This window comes from Zalophus californianus, chromosome 9 (genome assembly GCF_009762305.2).
Source record: "Zalophus californianus isolate mZalCal1 chromosome 9, mZalCal1.pri.v2, whole genome shotgun sequence".
In the NCBI taxonomy this organism is placed as follows: domain Eukaryota; kingdom Metazoa; phylum Chordata; class Mammalia; order Carnivora; family Otariidae; genus Zalophus; species Zalophus californianus.
The window spans coordinates 84,536,443-84,558,800 of NC_045603.1; the positions used below are offsets into that span (position 1 = coordinate 84,536,443).

Sequence of the window (22,358 nt, forward strand, 5' to 3'; positions counted from 1 at the left end):
CCCAGATATATCTGGTCCGAAGACTGGATCAGATGTCAATTAATCTATGAAGCTTTCCTTATTGTCTTTGTCTTAATATCTCTCATTTGAATTTCTATGACACTTTGGTTGTATTTCCCTTTCTCATTCTAATCACATCCTTGCTTGTACTGGAGTTTATTATCAAAGTCTTGTTTCTCTTACTACAACTGTCTGCCTCTTCAGAACAGCAACTATGATTTTATATATAAAAACCTAAAAAAACAAAAAACAAAAAACAAATGCTTCAGAAAAGGATGAAAATGTGCTCAGTGAATGTTCCCTGAGCTAAAAGAATAAGGAGTAAGTTGTACACTAAACACAACTGTAAAATAGAACAATGAGGGGATTAACTAAGCAAGTTCCCACATATTTAGAGTAAACCTACTACATAAATTACTGTAAATATTAACAACAGTAGAGATGAGAGCTGCCACTAACAGCATTTCCGGGCTGAAAGGGGTTAAGCAGATCTATCCACAATGGGAAAAAATTCTTCATTGCCTTTATTAAAGACTAATTTTAGGTCTTTTGGCAATTAAATGAACACACTGTTTATGCTCCATACGCTTTCTGCCCTGAGTCTTGGAAAATACGTGAAATTTCCAAGAATTAAAGTTTCCATTAACACAAATGCCAAATCAGGAGGCCTGACCTGTGGGAGAAAGCACATTTGTCTTTGCTGGAGCCCATTTAAAAAACTATAGAAAGATATTTACTATATAACCCTTCTTGTGCGCAATTGCTCTGTCTTATCATTCAGATCATCTAGACAAGATGAGAAACCTGCAACATTTCAGAAAGTAACCAAGTACTGAAGAATGGCCATTTGAGTTCTAAAGTGTTGACAGTTATCCCTTTTTTGGTGTAAACTTTCTCATTGGAAAAGACCTCGACTTTTTTTTTCTTTCTTCTTTTTTGGGGGGGAGGGGGGTCGTTGCATGCGAGTGTGTGCGCGCGTGCTTAATTCCCTGAGAACTAGCTTTGGCTGAAGAAACACTTTACTTATAGTGGGTTCCAAAACATCTTCCACCTGTATCATCCCCACTAGATGGAAATTTAATGTAAATAAATGTGTGCATACAGCTTGAACACTTCGAAAAACTGTTTTCTCATCTCTATATCTGGTTTTATTCAATCTTAAGTAGCCCAGTTATCTCCCCAGATTTCAAAATAAAAATAAAAAATAAATTCTCTTTACGTCAGTGAACTTGGACTCATAAGTTCTCTCCTGAGCAGGGAGCCTTTTAAAGACGAGAAGGTCAAGCTGGCAGCGGGCGGTTGCAGCTACTGGGAAAGAGCTGGTTCTACAGGTCCCGCCCTCCCTACCCTCCCTTTGCCCCTCCCTCTGGCCGGCTCCCTACCTCCGCGGGATGCACCTCCCCCCACTCCCCTCCCGCCTCCACCTCACCAACTTCGGCAGCCTCGGAGGTCTGGCGCGCGTCAAAGCCGGAACTGGGAGGTTGATTTGTGGAGCATCACCCCCAAGGTCCTCTCCCCCCCCCCCCCACCCCACCCCGGCCCCTCCTCCGTTCGGAGCAACGGCCCGGGGAGTAGAGCCCAGCAGGGGGAGGGGAAGATCCACACCCATCCCCCTTCCTCTAGCCCTCCCGCATTCAGATTCAATTGCACCTTTTATTATTTTAACTCTTCTCCCTAGGACACGCGGCCCCCGGATCTGTCCCTCCGGCGTTCGCGGTCCCTGCACCCGCGCGCTGGGATGGGAGAGCGAGGGACCTGCCCGCGGTCGGCCGGCGTGTGTAGGGAGGTGCAGCCGCAGCGCCCGCTGCCCAGAGTCTGTAAGTTTCAACGCTCCTCCCGGGGAGGGGAGGGGGAGGCTGTTCGCATCACCGCAAAAGATTTAAAATGCCAAACACAGCAGAGGTTTACAGTGTTGGATGGACTTTTCGGGGCACTCTTTTAACTCTGTCTGCAGCCCGCGGGCTATTGTCCGGGCTTTTCTTGCAGCTTCTATGTTTGATCCCTTCGCTGGAAAGTTTTCAATTTGTAATACTATGAAGTCCACTGGGAATTTTTTTCTTTTTTTTTTTTTTAATGCAATTCATACTTCTTTAAAACGTAAAATGCTTCATCATTTTCAAGTTACGGAGCACATCGCTTATTATTATTTTGTCAAATTTCACTAAACATGTTATTTATACTGCGCAAGAGGCCACGGCCTTTTCTTTGCGTACTTCTTAAAAATAACGGAGGAAGAATTTACTCTCTTTACTTTTAATATTGCTGTATCGTCTAAATAATAAATGGATCGTGATACCCAGCTGGCTTTAATTTTCATCATAGACGCCGCATGTTTGTATCTTTGCACTAATCTACAGACGCGGTTAATCTCGGAATTATCGTTGAGCCTGCTGTTTACAGGAAGGCTCCTGGTTTTGTTTAACTAAGGCTATGCCCATATGTGTTCAAAACGATAAGGAAAATTGAAACAGTTCTGATTCAGACCAAATAATTTCTTCTCTGCGATCCCAGAACTCAAGCACAAACTAGATTCGTGTTTAGATTGATAAAATCATACCTTAGCTTTGCATGTCACCTGGAACGTATGGACATATCCCTGAATGCAAGAATTGAAGAGGTGAGGAAATGGGAGAGGGGAAAGTTTTAAATCGTCGTTTCCCTTATGCAGGAGGACGTCCCGAGGGAAGGAGAGGCAGGTCAGAGACAGGTGAATAGGCGGGCTATGGTGACGGGACGATGTTGGCCAGAAAGAGCATCATCCCCGAGGAGTATGTGCTGGCGCGCATAGCGGCGGAGAATCTGCGCAAGCCGCGCGTCCGAGACCGCCTCCCCAAAGCCCGCTTCATCGCCAAGAGTGGGGCATGCAACCTGGCGCACAAGAACATCCGTGAGCAAGGACGATTCCTGCAGGACATCTTCACTACCTTGGTGGACCTGAAATGGCGCCACACGCTGGTCATCTTTACCATGTCGTTCCTCTGCAGCTGGCTGCTCTTCGCCATCATGTGGTGGCTGGTGGCCTTTGCCCATGGGGACATCTACGCTTACATGGAGAAAAGTGGAATGGAGAAAAGTGGTTTGGAGTCCACTGTTTGTGTGACTAATGTCAGGTAAGAATGCAGTGGGATGAGGCAGGGATTGAAAACAGTATAGAAAGAAATATTAAACTGCCCTTTCTCTATCACAGTTATTTTGTTGAAAGCGAAATAAAGCATTTGCTTTAGTACCTTCAGACACAAAGAAGTGAAAAAAAACTAATCTAACACATTAAGAATCTTTTTAAGTGAAGCTTTATGGATGAGGAGTCTCTGAAAACGTGGAGCTTCAATCCTTCTGGTACTTTATCAGTTATTTAAAGAATGGTTGCGGTTCAAAGGATTCCACAGAGTTCCTTACTCAAAAAAAAAAAAAAAAAGCACACAGTCAGTATTTAGTATGAAAACAATTGCTGTCCATAGTTCCGGTGTCCACAAATAAATATCTCTGGTCGACAAAAAATATTGTGCAAATGCTAGTAATATTTTTCCCTGACTTCTCTTACCTGTGACATTTTCAGAAATCATGAGGAAAATGGGAAAATACTGGTGGAGAGGTATCCTAGATTAAAAATCCACTAAAAATGAAATAAATAAATATAAGCCCTTCTTTATCAAGATTATCTTAAATATCTGGTTGCTTGCATTAGATTCCAAAGTTTAAAAGTTATGCTAAGATGCAGAACTAGAAAAAATTAGTTTTTAATGGAAATTGGCCCAAGTTTTTCATGGAAGAGATTATATAGGAGTGACTTAATGTTGTGGTTTTCTTTGCAAATTCTTTGCAAGTTTTAATAGAATAGACAGTCCTCAGATTGCCTAACGTTTGCTTCTTTCTCTTACATTGTGTTTCAAAAGTAAGTAAAATGAATTTGATTTCAGTCATTCTCCTCATGTTTTCACATGGTGTAAGAACATTTAGTTGGGATGATCTGTCTTTTAATTTGTTTTGTTGGAAGACAGAAAGAGATCATTTATGTCAATTGCAAAAATATTCACTCTGAAGCGAAACAATGGTAATAATACTGGAAACTTTGCCAGGACATTTTCTGAGTAATATTCCAAATTCACATAGTGTACAAAGCAAAACAACTTGAACAAGCACCATTCTGCCAGGCAACTGTAAAGAATGAGACCTTTGCTGACCCTGAAGTCTTCTGAAATTAGCATACCACTGCAAGAAATGGAAATCCAGACTGTGAACTTGTCTGTCCTTAGTAACCGCAATGCCAACGTATCAGGGAGGGATGCCGCATTTGTGTGCCGGGATCACACGTCACAGATTTCAGCTCGGATTTTGAGGAGAGAAAAATACATTGAATTGATCTATTGCTTTTATCACCAAGTAGCTATTATTTTCTTGTCTTGAACTTTTCACAAAGTTTTGTCTCCAAGAAAATATAGATGAAAAATGTTGGTGATCATCAGCATACCAGATAAAAAGGAAACAATTAAAACACTGTGTTTAACAGGCATTTGTAGGTCAAATATCATTATCTATAATATTTCTCTTTAAGAAATTTACGGGCACTGATATTGGTGAATCACTTTCATAGCAAGATAAATTTTTAATAAACATGAGGTAGACAGTCATAAAAAGAGATAATAGAAACGAAAATGATAAGCCTCGAAAATAAATGACAGATTTTAATTACGAGACAAATATGTTGGCTTCTGTGAAAAAGAAGTCATAAAGCAGTTTATTAAAGATGTATCATCAACGTGACATCCTTTCCATGTTTTTTTTGGAAAGAACTTATGGAGTGCACTGGTTGTTAAAAGCTGTTTTAATGTTAGCTTTCATTTTCCACCCAGATGTGTTCTGAAGCATGTTCATTCCCCTGATGCATTCCTTCTGCTGGGAGAATTCAGTTTACTGTGAGAAATGGTGTCACAAATACAATGAGATAAAGTTGATCTTATTAGCGTGACAATTTTCACATTTTTAATTGCACTTCTTACCTTAAAGAAATTACGTGACATCTTTTAAGGTTAAAATCTTACTAATTTTATTTTAATGTTATGATACTATTTGTGCTTTAAGCTCAACATACAGCTTAATCATAACAAGCCGTACATAATACAATTTTTTTCACCAAAAATATAGAAACAGAAAATCTCTATTCTCTCCCAAAGGGGATTTAAAAGGTAGCTAATAATGTTTCTTATTCTTTGCATTTCCTTTCAGAGGTTTAATGTCCCCCCATTTCATCGAAATTAGACACACCTTATTGTGATGGTTACTTTTACCAGTATGTCCAAATAACATTTTACCATTCTCACTTTAGGATGGCTCACTTTCCCTTTCATGTGGATGACTTTTCCAACATGAGTCAGAAAATAAACCAACATATTTCTTCTTATTCAGCCTAACTCCCTCTGTAGCAGAACAAACAAGCAACTGAACACTTTCATCTTTTGAGAGTATGACAGGTGTCCATAAAAGGCTGGGTCTTGCTACCATATAATGTTTATAATTAAATTCATTCATAAAATAAACAATATGTAAAATATGGCACTTGAATAGTCCCTCAATCCATTAAAACGAAACGTTTGGGAATATTCATCCCCAGGCTGCTCCATGAAGTATATCCACATTATTCGAAATCAATGTTGGGTACAAGCCCCTCCCCTGGGGTCCATTCTTATTCTTCACTGAGTTTTTGGATCATACAACAGATCTGTGTAACTAGTGTAAAAAGCAATCATTGTGGTTCTCCATGAATCTTTTTAGATGCAGGGGTTAAAGGGTTTAAAAGGCCATTTTTTTCACACCCTACCTAAAAGGTAATCTAAAGAATCATTTATGCTTACCACTCATGGTGTTGCACCAAAGTGCAGTGTGTATACTCAGTATTCAAATGTTTAAGCATTTTGCTGACTCGTGCATGGCATTAATGGATAGATAATATGGATAGCCTATGCGTGGTTAATCTTCTGTAAAATTAGAGAAGTTTGAAATTGGCGTTGGGGGCAAACACAGGACTAACCCTGTTTTCGTTAAGAAGTCACAGCAGTATAAGATATGTAAGTTAAGCCAATAAATTAATCTTAAGAATAACCAAATGTGGTGCATATTAAGCAAGGGGATAAATCAGACTTCTCTGAGAGCTTTTCAAAAATCTTAACCCAGGTCAACCTTGGACCTACCAAATCAGTGTTTACATTGAGATATATGGAAGAGATGTACAATTTGAAAAAGCTTTCCAAGAAAATACTGACACTTGTTCACTCTCCCTTTGCCTCTTTCAGAGCACCAAGCCAGAATTGAGAGGATTCGAGTTCTCATTAATTATGTGATCTTGACACAGTTACTTACTAATCTCTGCCTCAGATTTTTCCTTTAATAGCCTCAGTATTCTCTAGAATTAGAGGACAAAATGAGACAATTTTTTAAAAAAGTTTTATTTCCAAATGGCAAAACATTAAATCATTCTTTTTTATTAAAAATACTTTTGAATGATGTTTGTACCACCTTTTTGTAGCACTGTGCTTTCTCTGTATAAGATATGCAATAAGTGTTAGCCAATGAATATGATTTTAAGGGTTATAAATAATAAAGTGTTCACTTTTTACTCAGGATCTTCCCACATGACTCCAGTCACTGAAACTCAGATATGCAATAAATAACAAACATCTACCTGGAAAGAAGTTTCACCAAGTAAACTGAAATTGTGAAAGTATTTCACAAAGTAAAATATGTCTATAAATACAAGTATGTATTTATTATTTTAACTTATTATTTTAATGCCTTCATATAAGTAGGCCCATCATTACATGACACAGAAAACAATAGAACTGTATTCCAGAAATCTGGAAGTAGATGCATTCCGATGAGAGAGAGAGGGAGAGAGAGAAGGTGCTGTGTTTAGAATCAGGCATTTGACAAGTTGCCAAGTCCTTTCAAAAGCATTTAATAACCTTTGGAGGAAGAAAATGGAAAATTGAGCTTGGCATGTTATTTCATTCTTCAAAATGTGATCTGATGGCACTGTTTTCTGATATCATTCCTTACAGGTCTTTCACCTCTGCTTTTCTCTTCTCCATTGAAGTTCAAGTGACAATAGGATTTGGAGGGAGAATGATGACAGAGGAATGTCCTCTGGCCATCACAGTTTTGATTCTCCAGAACATTGTGGGTTTGATAATCAATGCAGTCATGTTGGGCTGCATTTTCATGAAAACAGCTCAGGCTCACAGGAGGGCGGAAACCTTGATTTTCAGCCGCCATGCTGTGATTGCTGTCCGAAATGGCAAGCTGTGCTTCATGTTCCGAGTGGGCGACCTAAGAAAGAGTATGATCATTAGTGCCTCAGTGCGCATCCAGGTGGTGAAGAAGACAACTACACCTGAAGGGGAGGTGGTGCCTATTCACCAGCTGGACATTCCTGTTGATAACCCAATTGAGAGTAATAACATTTTCCTGGTGGCCCCTTTGATCATCTGCCACGTGATTGACAAGCGTAGCCCCTTGTACGATATCTCAGCAACTGACCTCGCCAACCAAGACCTAGAGGTCATAGTGATTCTGGAAGGAGTGGTCGAAACTACTGGCATTACCACACAAGCAAGAACCTCCTATATCGCTGAGGAGATCCAATGGGGCCATCGCTTTGTGTCTATTGTAACTGAGGAGGAAGGAGTGTATTCTGTGGATTACTCCAAATTTGGCAACACTGTTAAAGTAGCTGCTCCCAGGTGCAGTGCCCGAGAGCTGGATGAGAAGCCTTCCATCCTGATTCAGACCCTCCAGAAGAGTGAACTATCCCATCAAAATTCTCTGAGGAAGCGCAATTCCATGAGGAGAAACAATTCCATGAGGAGAAACAACTCCATCCGAAGGAACAACTCATCCCTCATGGTGCCAAAGGTACAATTTATGACTCCAGAAGGAAATCAAAACACATCGGAATCATGACAGCAAGCCAACCTCAAGAAAATCTTTTATCAAGTGTTGGTGGTTTAGGCAAAGCACTGTCGGACTGCACCAGAGCCAGAACACAGTAATTTGTTCTATGTCTTCATGCACCAAATGATACTCTTATTCAAGCAATAGCACTTTCTGTTTCAATAACCAGTAACACAAGGTGGAGGATTCATGGCTCACACTTGTCTCACACATGTGGTATTTGCAGTGACATGTTTCTATTATGTATAGGAAATAGTATGCTCTCCTTTCTCTCAATTTGAAACCCAAGAATTCCGTTCATAGTAATAGACCTTGAATACCAAAGTTGGCCAAGGAATGATTCTGTTTGAAATGCTTAGTGCTTGAAACCACAGATCTCTCTGTTTCCATTGGTCACTCTGAAAATGCAAGTAGGATGGGGAGGGGAACCCCAAAAGGGTGCTGTTAACACCTTTTGTGTATCAACCAGTATGTTGCCTTCTCCTTTTTCTAGATGCTGCACCTGGTAAGAAGCCTGAGGCAAAAACTGCTTCTCTCTAGTTGCTTCTAAACTGATTGTGTTCAGTCACTTACTTCTTCACAGTGACCTTTGCAGGTTTCTTCGTCCTCCTCGTTGGCAGAACTGGACAGAGAGCTTTGGAGAAAAGCTAAGAACATTCCTGTCTGGATGTTAGGACTGGATTCCCAAAAGTGACAGTTATTTCTTTTGGCTTCTCACTTCTTAAAAGCCCCCACAGGGAAATACTGTATTGAATATTTTATTAAAATATTTTCTTTGTATTCACTGTAGTTTTGTGATTTCTCTTTCACAAAATCATCCCTAGTCAAAGCTCAAGGAAGAAAAAAACATTTTTAGAGGCATGTGAAAGAGATATCATACAGTGATAACACCTCTCAGATCTTCCTGTTTTTGAAATTGTTTATTCCAAGGAACTACATTTTTTGTTTCATTTTGATTTTATTTCCTTCCAAGATTTGAAAGGTTTTCTTAGCTCTTCTATCTGAATCTGATGTATCATGGAAATCTTAAACGATGTTTTTTCTTTGGATCTCCAAACTCCCTTAAAACTCTGCTCTCTTCCTGAATTCAGGCCTGGCATATATTGGTTTAGGGTTATTTCACTTGTTAAAGTGAGATTTTCTATCAGAACTTGATCTAATCATCCTTAGCTCTTGTTTCTTCAGGGAAGGGATGAGGGCACCCAGGGAAGCACTAAGCTGAGAGACTATGGGTTTATGCTTCTATTTTACATAGCTGAACATCGGAAAGCTGAGCTCTTGTATAGCGTTTTACACCAATTTGGGGTTTGTATTTATTTTACTTCATTTATGAGCATTTGAAATAGATAGGTAATCATTAATATATTCAAATCCTATCTTAAACAAATGACTCACGATTCTAACCAGATGAATGGAAATTGTTTCTTGGGTTACTGAGTTAATCATTTCTGAACAATTCTAACCACTCTTTGAACTCCAGACTCATGTATCAAGCAGGTACTTGAAGCTCCACCTGGATACCCAATATGCATTTAAAATGTGCCTAAAGCCAAATGCTCCATTTCCACTAACAAAACCTACCCTCTACCCCAGTCCTTCTTCCAATCAGGCCAAAACCTGGGAGTCATACTTGACACCTCTTTTTTATACCTCACATGCCATCCATTAGCAAAATCTGTTAGGTCTGCTGTGAAAATATATCCAGAATATGACCAATTCTCTCTATCTCTACCATTTCTTCCAGAGTCCAAGCTGGGTACTCATTACCCAGTATATATAGATGCAGCTATACCAACTGTGAGAATATTAAAACATTTTTGAATAGGATGCCAAAGAAAAAAATCTATCTTAATAAGAGCCCAACAGAGGCTTCAGAGATGGGTACCAGACTTCCTAGCAGGTCTGGCACTGATGCACGTCCTCCACTCCCACCCCAGGGGCAGCTGAGCAGAGCCAGAGAGCAGCTACCACAGCAACAATAAGAATATGTAGAATGCCCACTCACAATCTAGTGTTAGTGGAGGGGTGCAGGCTGCAGGGCGGGTAATGTTGGGGCATAGTCAGTCAGACTGAAATACAGGATTTCTGAGTCCAAGGGATACAGAATGCCCTGGCACCCAGGGGCAAATCTAGCTAGGAAGCATGAGCAATTCCCCAGGCCCCCTTCTGGCTGCAACCAAATGCTAATGACTATCAATTCAATGGGGAATTCGATCAAAGTGTTTAATGGAGCCTCCTATGTCAAGTTGTGGCTCCGGCAGGGGCATCATTTAGCTGGTGAGTGCCACATCAAAGAGAAGATCACATCCCTAATTCCTAAAAATATACAAGTGTTTTAGCGTAATACAATGATTTGAGGACCTATTTTTGTTAAAATATATTTAACTGGCTAAAAAGTTTCAGGAACTATTTAGTTTAGTTTTAGAGAACAAGAAGACTCTGCATGTGTGTGTGTGCGTGTGTAATTTTGACTTATGTATTGAATTTAAGTATTATTTTATATTAAATATTTGGAGTCTCTGCTTCCACCCTAGTCTTCATACATAGTCACAATATTCTTTTTTTTTTGTAATCTATTTATTAGAGAGAGAGAGAGAGCACAAGCAAGGGCAGCGGCAGGGAGAGGGAGAAGCAGACTCCCCGCTGAGCAGGGAACCGGATGCAGGGCTCAATCCCAGGACCCCAGGATCATGACCTGAGTACTGATCATCCTTAAGGCAGACGCTTAACCAACTCAGCCACCCAGGCACCCCGACAATATTCTTTTAAATACTACTACACCACACCTCTGCTTAACACCTTCCTATGACTTTCTGTTTTTCTAAAAATGAGAACCAAAATCTTTCCCAAGGTCCATGAACCATTCCATCTCATTATTACCACTCTTGCCCTCCACCATTTCCACTCTGTACCACAGGGGCCTCGCTGTTCTTTGAAAAGGAACCATACATACTTTTGTATCATGGGTTTTCTTCTACACGGAGCATTTTCCCCATAAAGCCTCCTGGGTCTGTCCTATCATTTAGTGACTAGAGTGTCATCTCATGAGACAATATAGTATTATGGTTAAAGAAATAGACTCTGCAGCCAGACTCTCTTGGTTTAAACTCCAACACTTAGCAACTGTGAGATTTTGACAAATTAATTAATTTCTTTTGCCACATTTTCCCCATGCATAAAATCAGAATGATTATAGTACCTACCTCCTAAGTTGTTTTAAGGACTGAGTTAACACCTATAAAGGGCTTAGAAGACTTTAATTGATTTGCCCAGAACAAAAGCTTGAAATGAAGGACTGCCTCAAAATTAATTGCATTCTTAGTAAATGTTTAATTCAATGCATTACATTTGTTCTCTAGGACAGAGACAAAAGATCTTTGCAATGTGAATCTGATCTCTTAAATCTGCAGCAGAGACCTTACATCTGCCCACTCCCTTACTTTTCCTGATTCTTTGATATCTGCCACTTGCGTGTCATCAAATAGTGTAATGTGTAAAATACTATAATGTGTAAAAGGGGAACATTTTACATACAGAAGGTATTTCTGGTTTTACAAGCCTATCATTTATTTATTCATCCAGTAATATATAGTGAATGTCTGATATTTACCACCTGGAAAAATAGGTGTGTTTGTTTTTGGTTTTGTTTTTTTTTTTTTAAGAAGGACTAGAAATTTACAGGTAAGATAGGCGCTGATTCTGCTCTTAAGTAATCTGAGATGGAAAGTATGAGGAGAGAAACACTGGCTTATGTACCAGAATTACAGAAAAGACACTTCCATCTCAAAATCAAAATCAAGATCTACTCTTAGTTACTGAGCAGGCAAGGGAAAACAATGAAGATCCAGATCTGTTGCCCAGATAGCTTTGCCGAGAGCGAGGTGAGAAACAAGAACACTGTTCATGCCTAGAAATGATTTTCCCCTGCTTTACCTTAGCCCCAAATCACAGTTTTCTTCTATAATTCCTCATTATTTGCCACTTGGCTCAAGAATTTTTCTGAGTAAAAATCCTGTTTCCCAGACCACAGACATTTCTAAATCCCCTGGCCAAGGGTTTTGGCACACAAGTGTCTCAGAACCAGCAATGACTTAAAGAAATGGCCTCAGTTCCCAAAGTCTAACTCCCAGAGAAGTTGTTAACCACGTAGTCAACACAAGGGAGTATTCTTTCCCCTCCATCGATAAGAATCATTTTTGTTGTTGTTGTTTAATAATTTGGCATTTAAGGAGCAAGTAGTTTCCTCTTTGAAAATAAATTAATTATAGATGAAGAAGAAAGAATGAAAAGATATCTATATCTCTTGGTGTTCCCACTCCCAACTTTTGTCATTTTCAGCATGTCGAAGGTAGAGGCAGAACTGAAATTAGTGTCTCTAAGGACCAGTGCATTAAAATAACCATAACAAATCCTACAGGCTATTTAAGAGGAAACCCAAGGGCCATGCTCTTCCCATGATCTTTACGCACAATTCTCATCAATGGTGATGGGAATTTCCCCACAGACCTAGGAAGGAAGTGACTCTAATTATACCCCTTGATAACTTGCTGCACAGATTCAAATTTAAGTTCATGAAAATCTTAATCAGCCTTTAACTTCAGATCAAAATATCACATCAGGGCCCAATTTCATGCCAGATAATTCACATCTTCATTAGTACTCTTTTTTGATTGTTGTCCTAGTTCTCATGAAGATTTTCTTGGCAGTACTGTATGACATCCTTCACCCGACTCTTATACTCTCTGGGGTAATTTAAGTGAAACTATTACTTTGCACAGTGTTTATTTTAATCACTTGAGAAAACAAAAATATTAAGGCTGGATCTCTACTTACTATTGGATTACTTTGGTTTGTATTGAATAAATATTGACAAAGTGGAAGATAAAACAGTTATCTGTAAAAGTGAAGTTAAAATAGACTTTTTGTATTTATCATTGACTGTTGAAAAAAAGCCCACATTCTTTAAGCACGATATTCAAGGCTCTTGTGGTCTGATTCCAACATATGTTTCCAGCCTCCTCTCCTGCCTCCCTCCTCAATCCTGCCTCCCTCAACACCTTAGATTGCTTCAAGTTCACTGAATGCTTCATTTGGTCTCTCACACAAGTCTGCAAGTCTCTGAGGTTAAAATCTGAGCTTTTCTATCTACCAAAGCTATCGCTTTTACAAAACCTTTACAAATCTTCCACCTAACTTACTTCTTTCTTTCCATCATGTGTACCTCTGTGTATTTGTTATTTCATAATAACTGGTATTATATAACGTTTTGATATCACCTTCACCTCTCCTCATTAGATTAAAAGTCTGTCTGTTCCCAAACTACTTACCACAGTGCTTGCCTAAAATAAATGGTAACAGCAGCTTGATACTACTTTTCCCCAAATCTATTCTTCCTTTTACAGCAACAGAGTGGTTCAGCTAGTGATACTACCTTCCCCAGACTCTGTTGCTGTTAGTTGTAGCCACGCGCTTAATCTGGGGTCAACAGCCCATGAACAGAAGTCAAATGGACCTCTTCCCATTCTTGATTTTTAAAATCCTGAGCTTATATTTCTCCACCTTCTTTTTCCTTTCCATGGACCAGACACATGTGGTGGAGACCAGCTTTCACCAGGATAATGAGGACCAAACCCAAGGAGCAAAAAGATGAAAAAACTTGTGACACTAAATGACTTTGTGGAAAAGAGTCACATTACCCTGGACTATCTACCTCTAGACAGTTAGTTACATGAGAAAGACGGAAATATATTTTTTATTTTAGTGGCTTTTTTTCTTTTTAGTTTTTCAAAATTTGTCTGTATGTCTTGTTACTACACTCAAACTTAGCCTTTATCCTAAATAATACAGTGCTACATTAGATCAAATGGCCTTGCAACCCAGAGAATGGCAGAAGATATTTGCCATCCTCATATGCTACAAAAATCTCATACCTATAATTTATATAGAACTCTTACAAATCAATAGGAAAAATACAAACAGCCAAATAGAAATAATTGGAAAGCAACATGAAAAAGCCTATCACAAAAGAGAGAATCCAAAATGCCAACATACATATCAAAAGATGTTCAATTTCGCTAGTAACGCATAAATGCAAATGATAACCACAATGCAATACCATTTTAAACCACCAGAATGGTTAATCTGGAAAAAATAAAAGCAAGTGTTGGAGATGAAAATGATCATTATATAATGACAAAGGGGTCAAAACATCAAGAAGATATAACAATTGTAAATATTTATGTGCCCAACATTGGTTATATGTTTATGATATATAAATATAACATAAATACATAATATATAAAACAACAACTAACAGAGCTAAAAAGAGGAATAAACAGTTATACAGTAATAGTTGGAAAGTTTTTTTTAAAGATTTATTTATTTTAGAGAGAGAGGTGGGGGGGAAGGGGCAGAGGGAGAAGGAGAGAGAGAATCCCTAACAGGCTCCACGCTCAGCTTAGAGCCCTATGTGGGGCTTGATTCCATGACCCTGAGATCATGACCTGAACCAAAATCCAGAGTCGGACACTCAACAGACTGAACTACCCAGGTGCCCCAATAGTTGGAAAATTTAATAGCCCACTCTCAACAATGGATAGATCATCCAGGAAAAGAACTACTAAGGAAACAGAAGATTTGAACATCACAGACCTAAGACATTTACAGAACATTTAATCCAACCACAGCAGAATACACATTCTTCTTTTAAGTGTACATTAAATATTTTCTAGGATAGGCTATCTATTAGGCCACAAAACAAGTCTTAGCAAATTTAAGAAGATTGAAATCACGCCAACTTCTTTTCTGATCACAAAAACATGAAAATAGAAATAACAAGAGGAACACTGGAAAATTCACATACACGTGGAAATTAAACAACATTTTCCTAAACAACCAATGGATCAAAGAAGAAATTAAAAAAGAAATAAAAGTTTCTTGAGACAAATGAAAATGGAAACACATACCAGAAATTATGGAAGAGCAAAAGCAGTTGTAAGAGGGAAATTCATAGCAATAAACACCTACATTAAGAAGCAAGAAAGTCCCAAATAAACAACCTAACTCTACCCCTTAAGGAACTAGAAAAAGAAAACAAACTGAACCCAAAGTAAGCAGAAGAAAGAAAATAATAAAGATTAAAGGGGAAATGAATAAAAATAGAGAACAGAAAAAGCAATAGAAAAGATTAACCAAAATAAGAGTTGGTTCTTTGAAAAGATGAAAAAAATTGAGAAACCTTTAGCCAGACTAACGAAGGAAAAAAGAGGAAGGACCCAAATTAACAAAATTAGAGATGAAAAAGAAGACATTACAACTGATACCACAGAAATTCAAAGAATCAGAAGAGGCCACTATGAACAACTACATGCCAACAACCTGGACAATCTGTAGGTAATGGAAAAAGTCAGAAATATATAACTTATCAAGACTGAATCAAGAAGAAATTAAAAATCTGAATACAATTTATTAGTAAAAAGAATGAATCAGTAATAAAAAATCTCTCAACAAAGAAAAACCCAGGACCAAATGGCTTCACTGGTGAATTTTAGCAAATATTAAAAAAATAACACCACTCTTTCTCAAAGTCTTCCAAAGAATCAAAGAGGAGAAAACACTCTCAAATTCATTTTTCAAGGCCAGCATTATCTTGATACTAAAAGCAGAAAAGGACACTACTAGAAAAGAAAACTACAGGCCAATATCCCTGATGAATGTAGATGCAAAAGCTATCAATAAAATACAAGCACACCGGGGTGCCTGGTGGCTGAGTCGGTTAAGCATCTGTCTTTGGCTCAGGTCATGATCCCAGGGTCCTGGGGTCAAGCCCCATGTCAGGCTCCCCCCTCAGCGTGGAGTCTACTTCTCCCTCTCTCTCTGACCCCCACCTCCTGGCTTATGCTCACCCTCTCTCTCTCAAATGAATAAATAAAAAATCTTTAAAAAATACAAGCAAACTGAATTTAGCAGCACATTATAAGGATCATTCACCATGATCAAGTAGGATTTATCCCAGGGATGCAAGAATGATTCAACATACACAAATCAATCAATGTGATACATCAAATTAATAGAATGAAAGAAAAGAATCATATGACCATCTCAATAAACAGAAGCATTTGAAAAAATTCAACATCCATTCATGATAAAAGCTCCACAAATTAGGCATAGAAGGAACATATCTCAACATAATAAAGGCCATACGTGACAAGTCCAAAGCTAACATCATACTCAAGAGTGAAAGAATGATTTTCTTCTAAGACCAGGGACAAGATGAGGGTGCCCACTCTTGTGCTTCCTACTCAATATAGTACTGGAAGTCCTAGCTAGGGCAATCAGGCAAGAAAAGGAAATAAATGTATCAGAATTGGAAAGGAAGAAGTAAATTGTCACTATAAGGGGAAATGATTTTATATACAGAAAATCTTAAAACCTTTTACATACTGGGCACCTGGGTGGCTCAGTCATTAAGCGTCTGCCTTCGGCTCAGGTCATGATCCCAGGGTCCTGGGATCGAGTCCCACATCAGGCTCCTTGCTCCGCGGGAAGCCTGCTTCTCCCTCTCCCACTCCCCCTGCTTGTGTTCCCTCTCTTGCTGTGTCTCTCTCTCTCAAATAAATAAATAAAATCTTTTAAAAAAACTTTTATATACAAGGAAAATCTTTACATATAAAAAATCTTAAATCTCAACCAAAAAAATAAAAAACCTGTTAGATGTAGTCATGAATTCAATAAAGTTGCAGGATAAAAATTAACATACAAAAATTAGTGACATTCCTATCCACTAACAACAAAATTTCTGAAAAAGAAATAAAGAACTTGAATCAATTTACAAAAACATCAGAAACAATAAAATATTTAGGAATAAACTTAACTAAGGAGGTGAAAATTCTCTATGCTGAAAACTACAAGATATTGATAAAAAAAATCAAAGAAGAAACAAATAAAGGAAAAAGTATCCTGTGTTTGTGGATTGGAAGAATTAATATTGTTCAAATGTCAATACTACAAAAAGTCATACACAGATTCAAAGCATTCCCTATCAAGATTCTAATGGCAGTTTTTACAGAAGTAGAAAACATGCCCTAAAATTAATATGGAACCAAAAAAAGATCCTGAATAGCCAAAGAAATCCTGAAAAAAAAAAAAGAACAAAGCAGGAGGTATCATACTTCCTGATTTTAAGCTATGCTATAAAGTTATAGTCATCAAAAACAATATTGTACCAATCTAAAAACAGAAAAGTAGACAAATGGAATAGAATTAAGAACCCAGAAATAAACCCAATAATAAACCCAGTCAACTAATATTTGACAACGACCCAAAAATACTCAATGGAGAAAAGACAGTCTCTTCAATAATTGATTTTGAGAAGATTGGATAGTCACATGTAAAAGAATGAAATTGGATCCATATCTTATATAACTCACAAAAATTAATGCAAAATGGATTAAAGACTTGAAAGTAAGGCCTGAAACCATGAAACTCATGGAAGAAAACATAGAAACAAAGTTCCTTGACTTGGGTTTGTAATGATATTTTTTGCATTATGACACCTAAAGCATAAGCAACAAAATAAAAAAATAAACAAGTAGGACTACGTCAAACTAAAAAGCTTTTGCACAGCGAAAGAAACCATCAACAAAGTGAAAAGACAACCTACAAAATGGGAGAAAAATATATGCAAATCATATATCTGATAAGGGGTTATATCTAAAACATATGAAAAACTCATACAACTCAATAGAAAATAAAAAACAACCCAATTTAAAAAATGGACAAAAGACCTGAAGAGACATTTCTCCAAAGAAGATATACCAAAAATCAAGAGGTACATAAAAAGATGCTCAACATCACTAGTCATTAGAGAAATGCAAATTAAAATCACAATGAGATATCACCTCACACCTGTTAGAATGGCCATGATCAAAAAGACAAAAGATAACAAGTGCTGGAGATAGATGTAGACAAAAGGACACCCTCAGTGCACTGTTGATAGGACTGTAAATTGGTCCAGCCATATGGAAGACATTAGAAGGATTCCCAAACAATTAAAAATAGAACTACCATGTGATCCAGCAATTCCACTTCTGGAAATATATCCATAGATGATGAAAATACTACTCAAAAAGATATCTGCAACTCCATGTTCATAAAGCATTATTTACAATAGCCAAGACATGGAAACAGCCTAAATGTCCATTGATGGATGAATGAATAAAGAAGTTGTGGTATATATATATTCCATAGAACAGTATTCAGCTATAAGAAACAAGGAAATGCTACCATTTGTAACAACATAGATGGACCTTGAAGGCATTATGCTAAGTGAGTAAGTCAGGCAGACAAAGACGGAAACTGTAGGATCTATTTATCATGGAATCTTTAAAAAAAACAAATCAAAAACAACAAATTCATAGAAAAAGAGGTCAGACCTGTGGTTACCAGAGTCAGGGGTGAAAGGAGGGGGAATTGGAGGAAAGTGGTCAAAGGTACAAACTTCCAGTTATAAGATAAATACTAGGGATGTCATATATAACATAATGACTATAGTTAATATTGCTGCATGATATATAGGAAAGTTATTAAGGGAGTAAATCCTAAGAGTTCTTATCACAAAGAGAAACTTTTTTTTCTTTATTCTCTTTTCCTTTTTCTTTTCACTGTATCCATATGAAAAGATGATGTTTAGCTAAACCTATTGTGGTAATCATTTCACAATATATGTAAATCAGGCCATCATACTGTCTGCCTTAAATGTATACAGTAATCTATGTCAATTATTTCTCAATAAAACTGGAAGAAATATTTTTTTTTAATGAGTGATATGCAACATTCCAAAAAAATTCTAATAGTATGGGGCTCAGGGCTAGGAGAGTTTCCTAGCCCTGCTGGGAGAGATGTATACCCCAACTCCACAGGGACAGAAGCTCCTGTGTGCAGACCCATAAGTCCTCACCCTAAGTGTTCCTTCATCTAGCTGCTCATCTGTATCCTTTAGCATACCCTTTATTATATAAAAACTAATAAATACATATTAACACAAAAAACAAATGTTGAAGAAGATGAAGAATTTGAATATGCTACTAGTGGAAGAGTATTTTGTCATTAGCACCTTAAAGGACTGTTTGATAGGATCTTCTAAACCTAAATATGACAAAGTTTATGATTCAGCAATTCCAGTTTGGGTATATACTCAAAAGGCTTGTGTATGAATTTTTCTAGGATCATTATTATAGCCCCAAACTGGAAACAACACAAATGTTTGTCTATAATAAGGCAGATATATAAATTGTGTACAGTTATATGATAAAATTTTATAGCACAATGAGAATAAATAATTTACAACTACTCACATTGATAGATATCTCATAAACACACAGTTGAGCAAATCACAAGAGTTAAAAACAGCCAACAAAACTCTGTGGTGTTTACAAGTCAGGATATCATTCACCTTTAGAGGGCAAATGGTAGTACTTGGCTTCAGGGGTTCTGTTTTGTTTCTTGAACTGTGTGCTAATTATTTAGGTTATTTGTCCAGGGAAATCATTTGCTGAGTTTTACATCATAACTTGGGCACTTTTTTTATATCCACAGTTTCATTCAATAAAATTTGAAAAATTTAAGAACACAAAATACATTAAAGAGAAAAAGAATGAGAGGTAAAAAAAAAACTGAATCTCTTAAAAATAATCAACCAAGTCATTACAAGTTGCCTAGTCTAAGAGATTAGTTATATTACTGCTAAATTATTGTGTATATATAATACATACTATACATATATTACATATATAATACATACTATACATATATTACATATATAATACATATATAATGTATAATTATATATAACATTTAACATATAGAATACTTATGACATAACATATAAAACATATAATGTATATGTATTATATATGTTATATAGTATATATAGTTATACATAGTATATATACCATAGATACAATTATATATTATTACAATATAGCAATTATTTATTTTATATGACATATTTCATATAGGGTTATGTTGAGGATTTATAAAGAATTTGTGTTCAGCACAGTTTATATCCTCAGTGAATCTTAAGCATATCATTATAATTACTATTATTTTGCAAGAATAGCATGGTGGTTCTCCCACAGGTGTGTTAACCAAAGGACAGAAGAGAGAAAGAATCTCTACCAGAAAAAGCAATAAGAAACCATGAAAAGGGAAGAAAAATGGATTTAGTCTAGATCAACCCTTAGGCTCCTAAAATAACCACTGTGACTATATGGGAAGACCATGAAGGGTGCGCCCCCATCTTCCACCAAAGACATTGGGAACTGCTACTAGGTCATCAGCTTCTAGAGTCCCTCTTCCTCCCCAAGTTGTGCACCTAATTTCACAAACATACATGCCTTAGACCTGAGTGTTTAAAGGCAGAGAAGGAAACAAAGAGAGAGGCTATCAAAACTCTCTTTTCATATTAATCTCCTCTTTATATCAGAGGTAACAGGCACATACAGAGGTTAAGTGGCTTAGGATCAGAGAATTCTTAAAAATTTGAGTATGAGTAGGATTTTTAGCTCAAAGTGATAAGCTAGGCCTTTAGCTGGTTCTCTTGTCTTGGACATAAAACAAACAAACAAAAAAATTTAAACCAGAATTAATTTACTACAGTCCCATAAATAAGAAATCTTTTTATCAGTGGGAAAGAAACCCTGAGGACTCTCTGGAAAATGTAAAGAAGATGAAACGGAGTTGCGGGGAAAACCAATCTAGAGCTGAGCCATATTAACCAGATTCGCCCAAGAGAAGGTAGAGAGTGGCTAGACAAGTAGTTTTGCCACAAAGGTCAGGAAATAGCCAAAGTTCAGAGCAAGTTGGGGCTGGGAACAGAAGCAGGAGCAGTGATCTGGGGTCGGTGCAGGGCTGGGGCAGATGTGCGCCACTCTGTGGACAGACGATAATTGGGACTGTAAGTTAGGGATCCCTAGTTAGGGATCTGCTACCTGAGATTTCTAGTGACATCACTGGGGCTTTGGGCTGCAGATAACTTGTGCCATCACAAGGGATACAGAAAGAAGAGGATCTTTTTAACCCAAGGACTAAGAGGCTTTATTCAATGCCCTTTGAAGTTTCCTAACATTTGATCACAGTTTATGTTTAAAGATTCCGTATGTTGTATGTTGATACACTTTTTGACAGATCACCATGTTGGCATTCTCTAAAGGGCAGAATTCTGACATAGACATTAAATCTTTATAAACAATCACTCAGGAACATAATTCAACTTAACTGTATTTCCATTTTAGGTGGAATTACATTAGGCAGAAAGGATTGCTGGCGTATCTTTGTTCTTTGCAGTTGAATGGTATTACCCTGCATCTTGGAGACAGGGCGAGATGATTTCAAGACTAGAACTAGGTTGTCCAGGACCCTGCAGTCGCCATGGAAATCTGCATCACAGTAGAAGCAATATACAGAGAAACACATATAGAAAGCTTAATCTGGAATGCTGGAATGGCAAACATCATAAATAAAACAAAGAACAAGTGTTCAGTTAACACATGGAATTTATCAAATTTAAATAAAATTTCTGGCATTTGAATAAAAGACTTGTTATGTGCTTTTTCAAAATAAAATTATTCTGTCCCTGACTTCCTTTTGCAGATCACCACTAAAATCAATTGTATTTCACTGGGGGAAAATGTGACTCTTTTCTCTTTTTAACCTTTTATTAGAGAAAATTTCAAACATACGCAGAAGTGGAGAGAATAATATAATGAACTCCCTGTATTAATCAACCACCTCAATAATGACCAAATCATGAAAAATCTTTTTTCTTCCTTTACTTTCCCCGTCTCCTTCTCTCATTGTTTGAAGGACTCCCAGCATCATATATTTTTATCTGTAAATATTTTTCTACATATCTTTTTAGATATGTAGAGTCCATATCTTTACAATTATCACACCCAGAACAAAACCAAGGACAATCTCTTCATGTCATCACATGCTCCAAAATTCGTATCGCCACAGCCAGGGTAATGCTTATCCGCAGTGGCAATTAGAAATAAAACCTGGCAGGAGCTCCTGGGTGGTTCAGTCAAGTTAAGCAGCGGACTCGATTTTGGCTCAGGTCAAGATCTCAGAGTCCTGGGATGAGCCAATTCTGGCTCCCTGCTCAGCGGGGAATCTGCTCCCTCCCTCTGCCCCTCCCCCTGCTCATGCGTGCGCACTCTCTCTCTCTCTCAAATAAATACATAAATCTTAAAAAACAAACTGGTAAAAATGTTTATATATATTTGATAACACTACAAGGTAGCAACAAGATAAGAATATTAAACAGGGTATAGAAGGTCAGCCCACCAAGAGACTATAAGTGGTTAAGACTCATCAATGAGTCCCATTAAAGTCAAGATTACAAAAAATAATCA

The 22,358-nt window shown here is 37.5% G+C and overlaps 1 protein-coding gene across 2 annotated transcripts; it reads left to right on the forward strand.

Moving 5' to 3' along the window:
• Positions 1 to 1,267: 1,267 nt before the first annotated feature.
• Positions 1,268 to 10,479, forward strand: KCNJ8 (potassium inwardly rectifying channel subfamily J member 8). 2 transcript variants are annotated; one of them, XM_027595690.1, is made up of 5 exons: positions 1,268 to 1,331; positions 1,679 to 1,817; positions 2,669 to 3,110; positions 7,053 to 7,905; positions 8,438 to 10,479. In XM_027595690.1, the coding sequence occupies exons 3-5, from the start codon at positions 2,737 to 2,739 to the stop codon at positions 8,492 to 8,494; spliced, it is 1,284 nt and encodes a 427-aa protein (XP_027451491.1). In that variant the 5' UTR covers positions 1,268 to 1,331; positions 1,679 to 1,817; positions 2,669 to 2,736; the 3' UTR covers positions 8,495 to 10,479. The 2 variants fall into 2 exon arrangements, with proteins under 2 accessions (XP_027451491.1, XP_027451490.1); XM_027595689.2 differs by lacking the exon at positions 1,268 to 1,331 and adding an exon at positions 1,397 to 1,507.
• Positions 10,480 to 22,358: the final 11,879 nt, after the last annotated feature.

What these genes read in the sequence shown, in the direction of transcription:
- KCNJ8 (XM_027595690.1), top strand. Translation starts at nt 2,737, where the DNA reads ATGTTGGCCAGAAAGAGCATCATCCCCGAGGAGTATGTGCTGGCGCGC. An exon ending in GTTTGTGTGACTAATGTCAG is followed by an intron (nt 3,111 to 7,052) that starts GTAAGAATGCAG and finishes CATTCCTTACAG; the next exon opens with GTCTTTCACCTCTGCTTTTC. An exon ending in CATCCCTCATGGTGCCAAAG is followed by an intron (nt 7,906 to 8,437) that starts GTACAATTTATG and finishes TCCTTTTTCTAG; the next exon opens with ATGCTGCACCTGGTAAGAAG.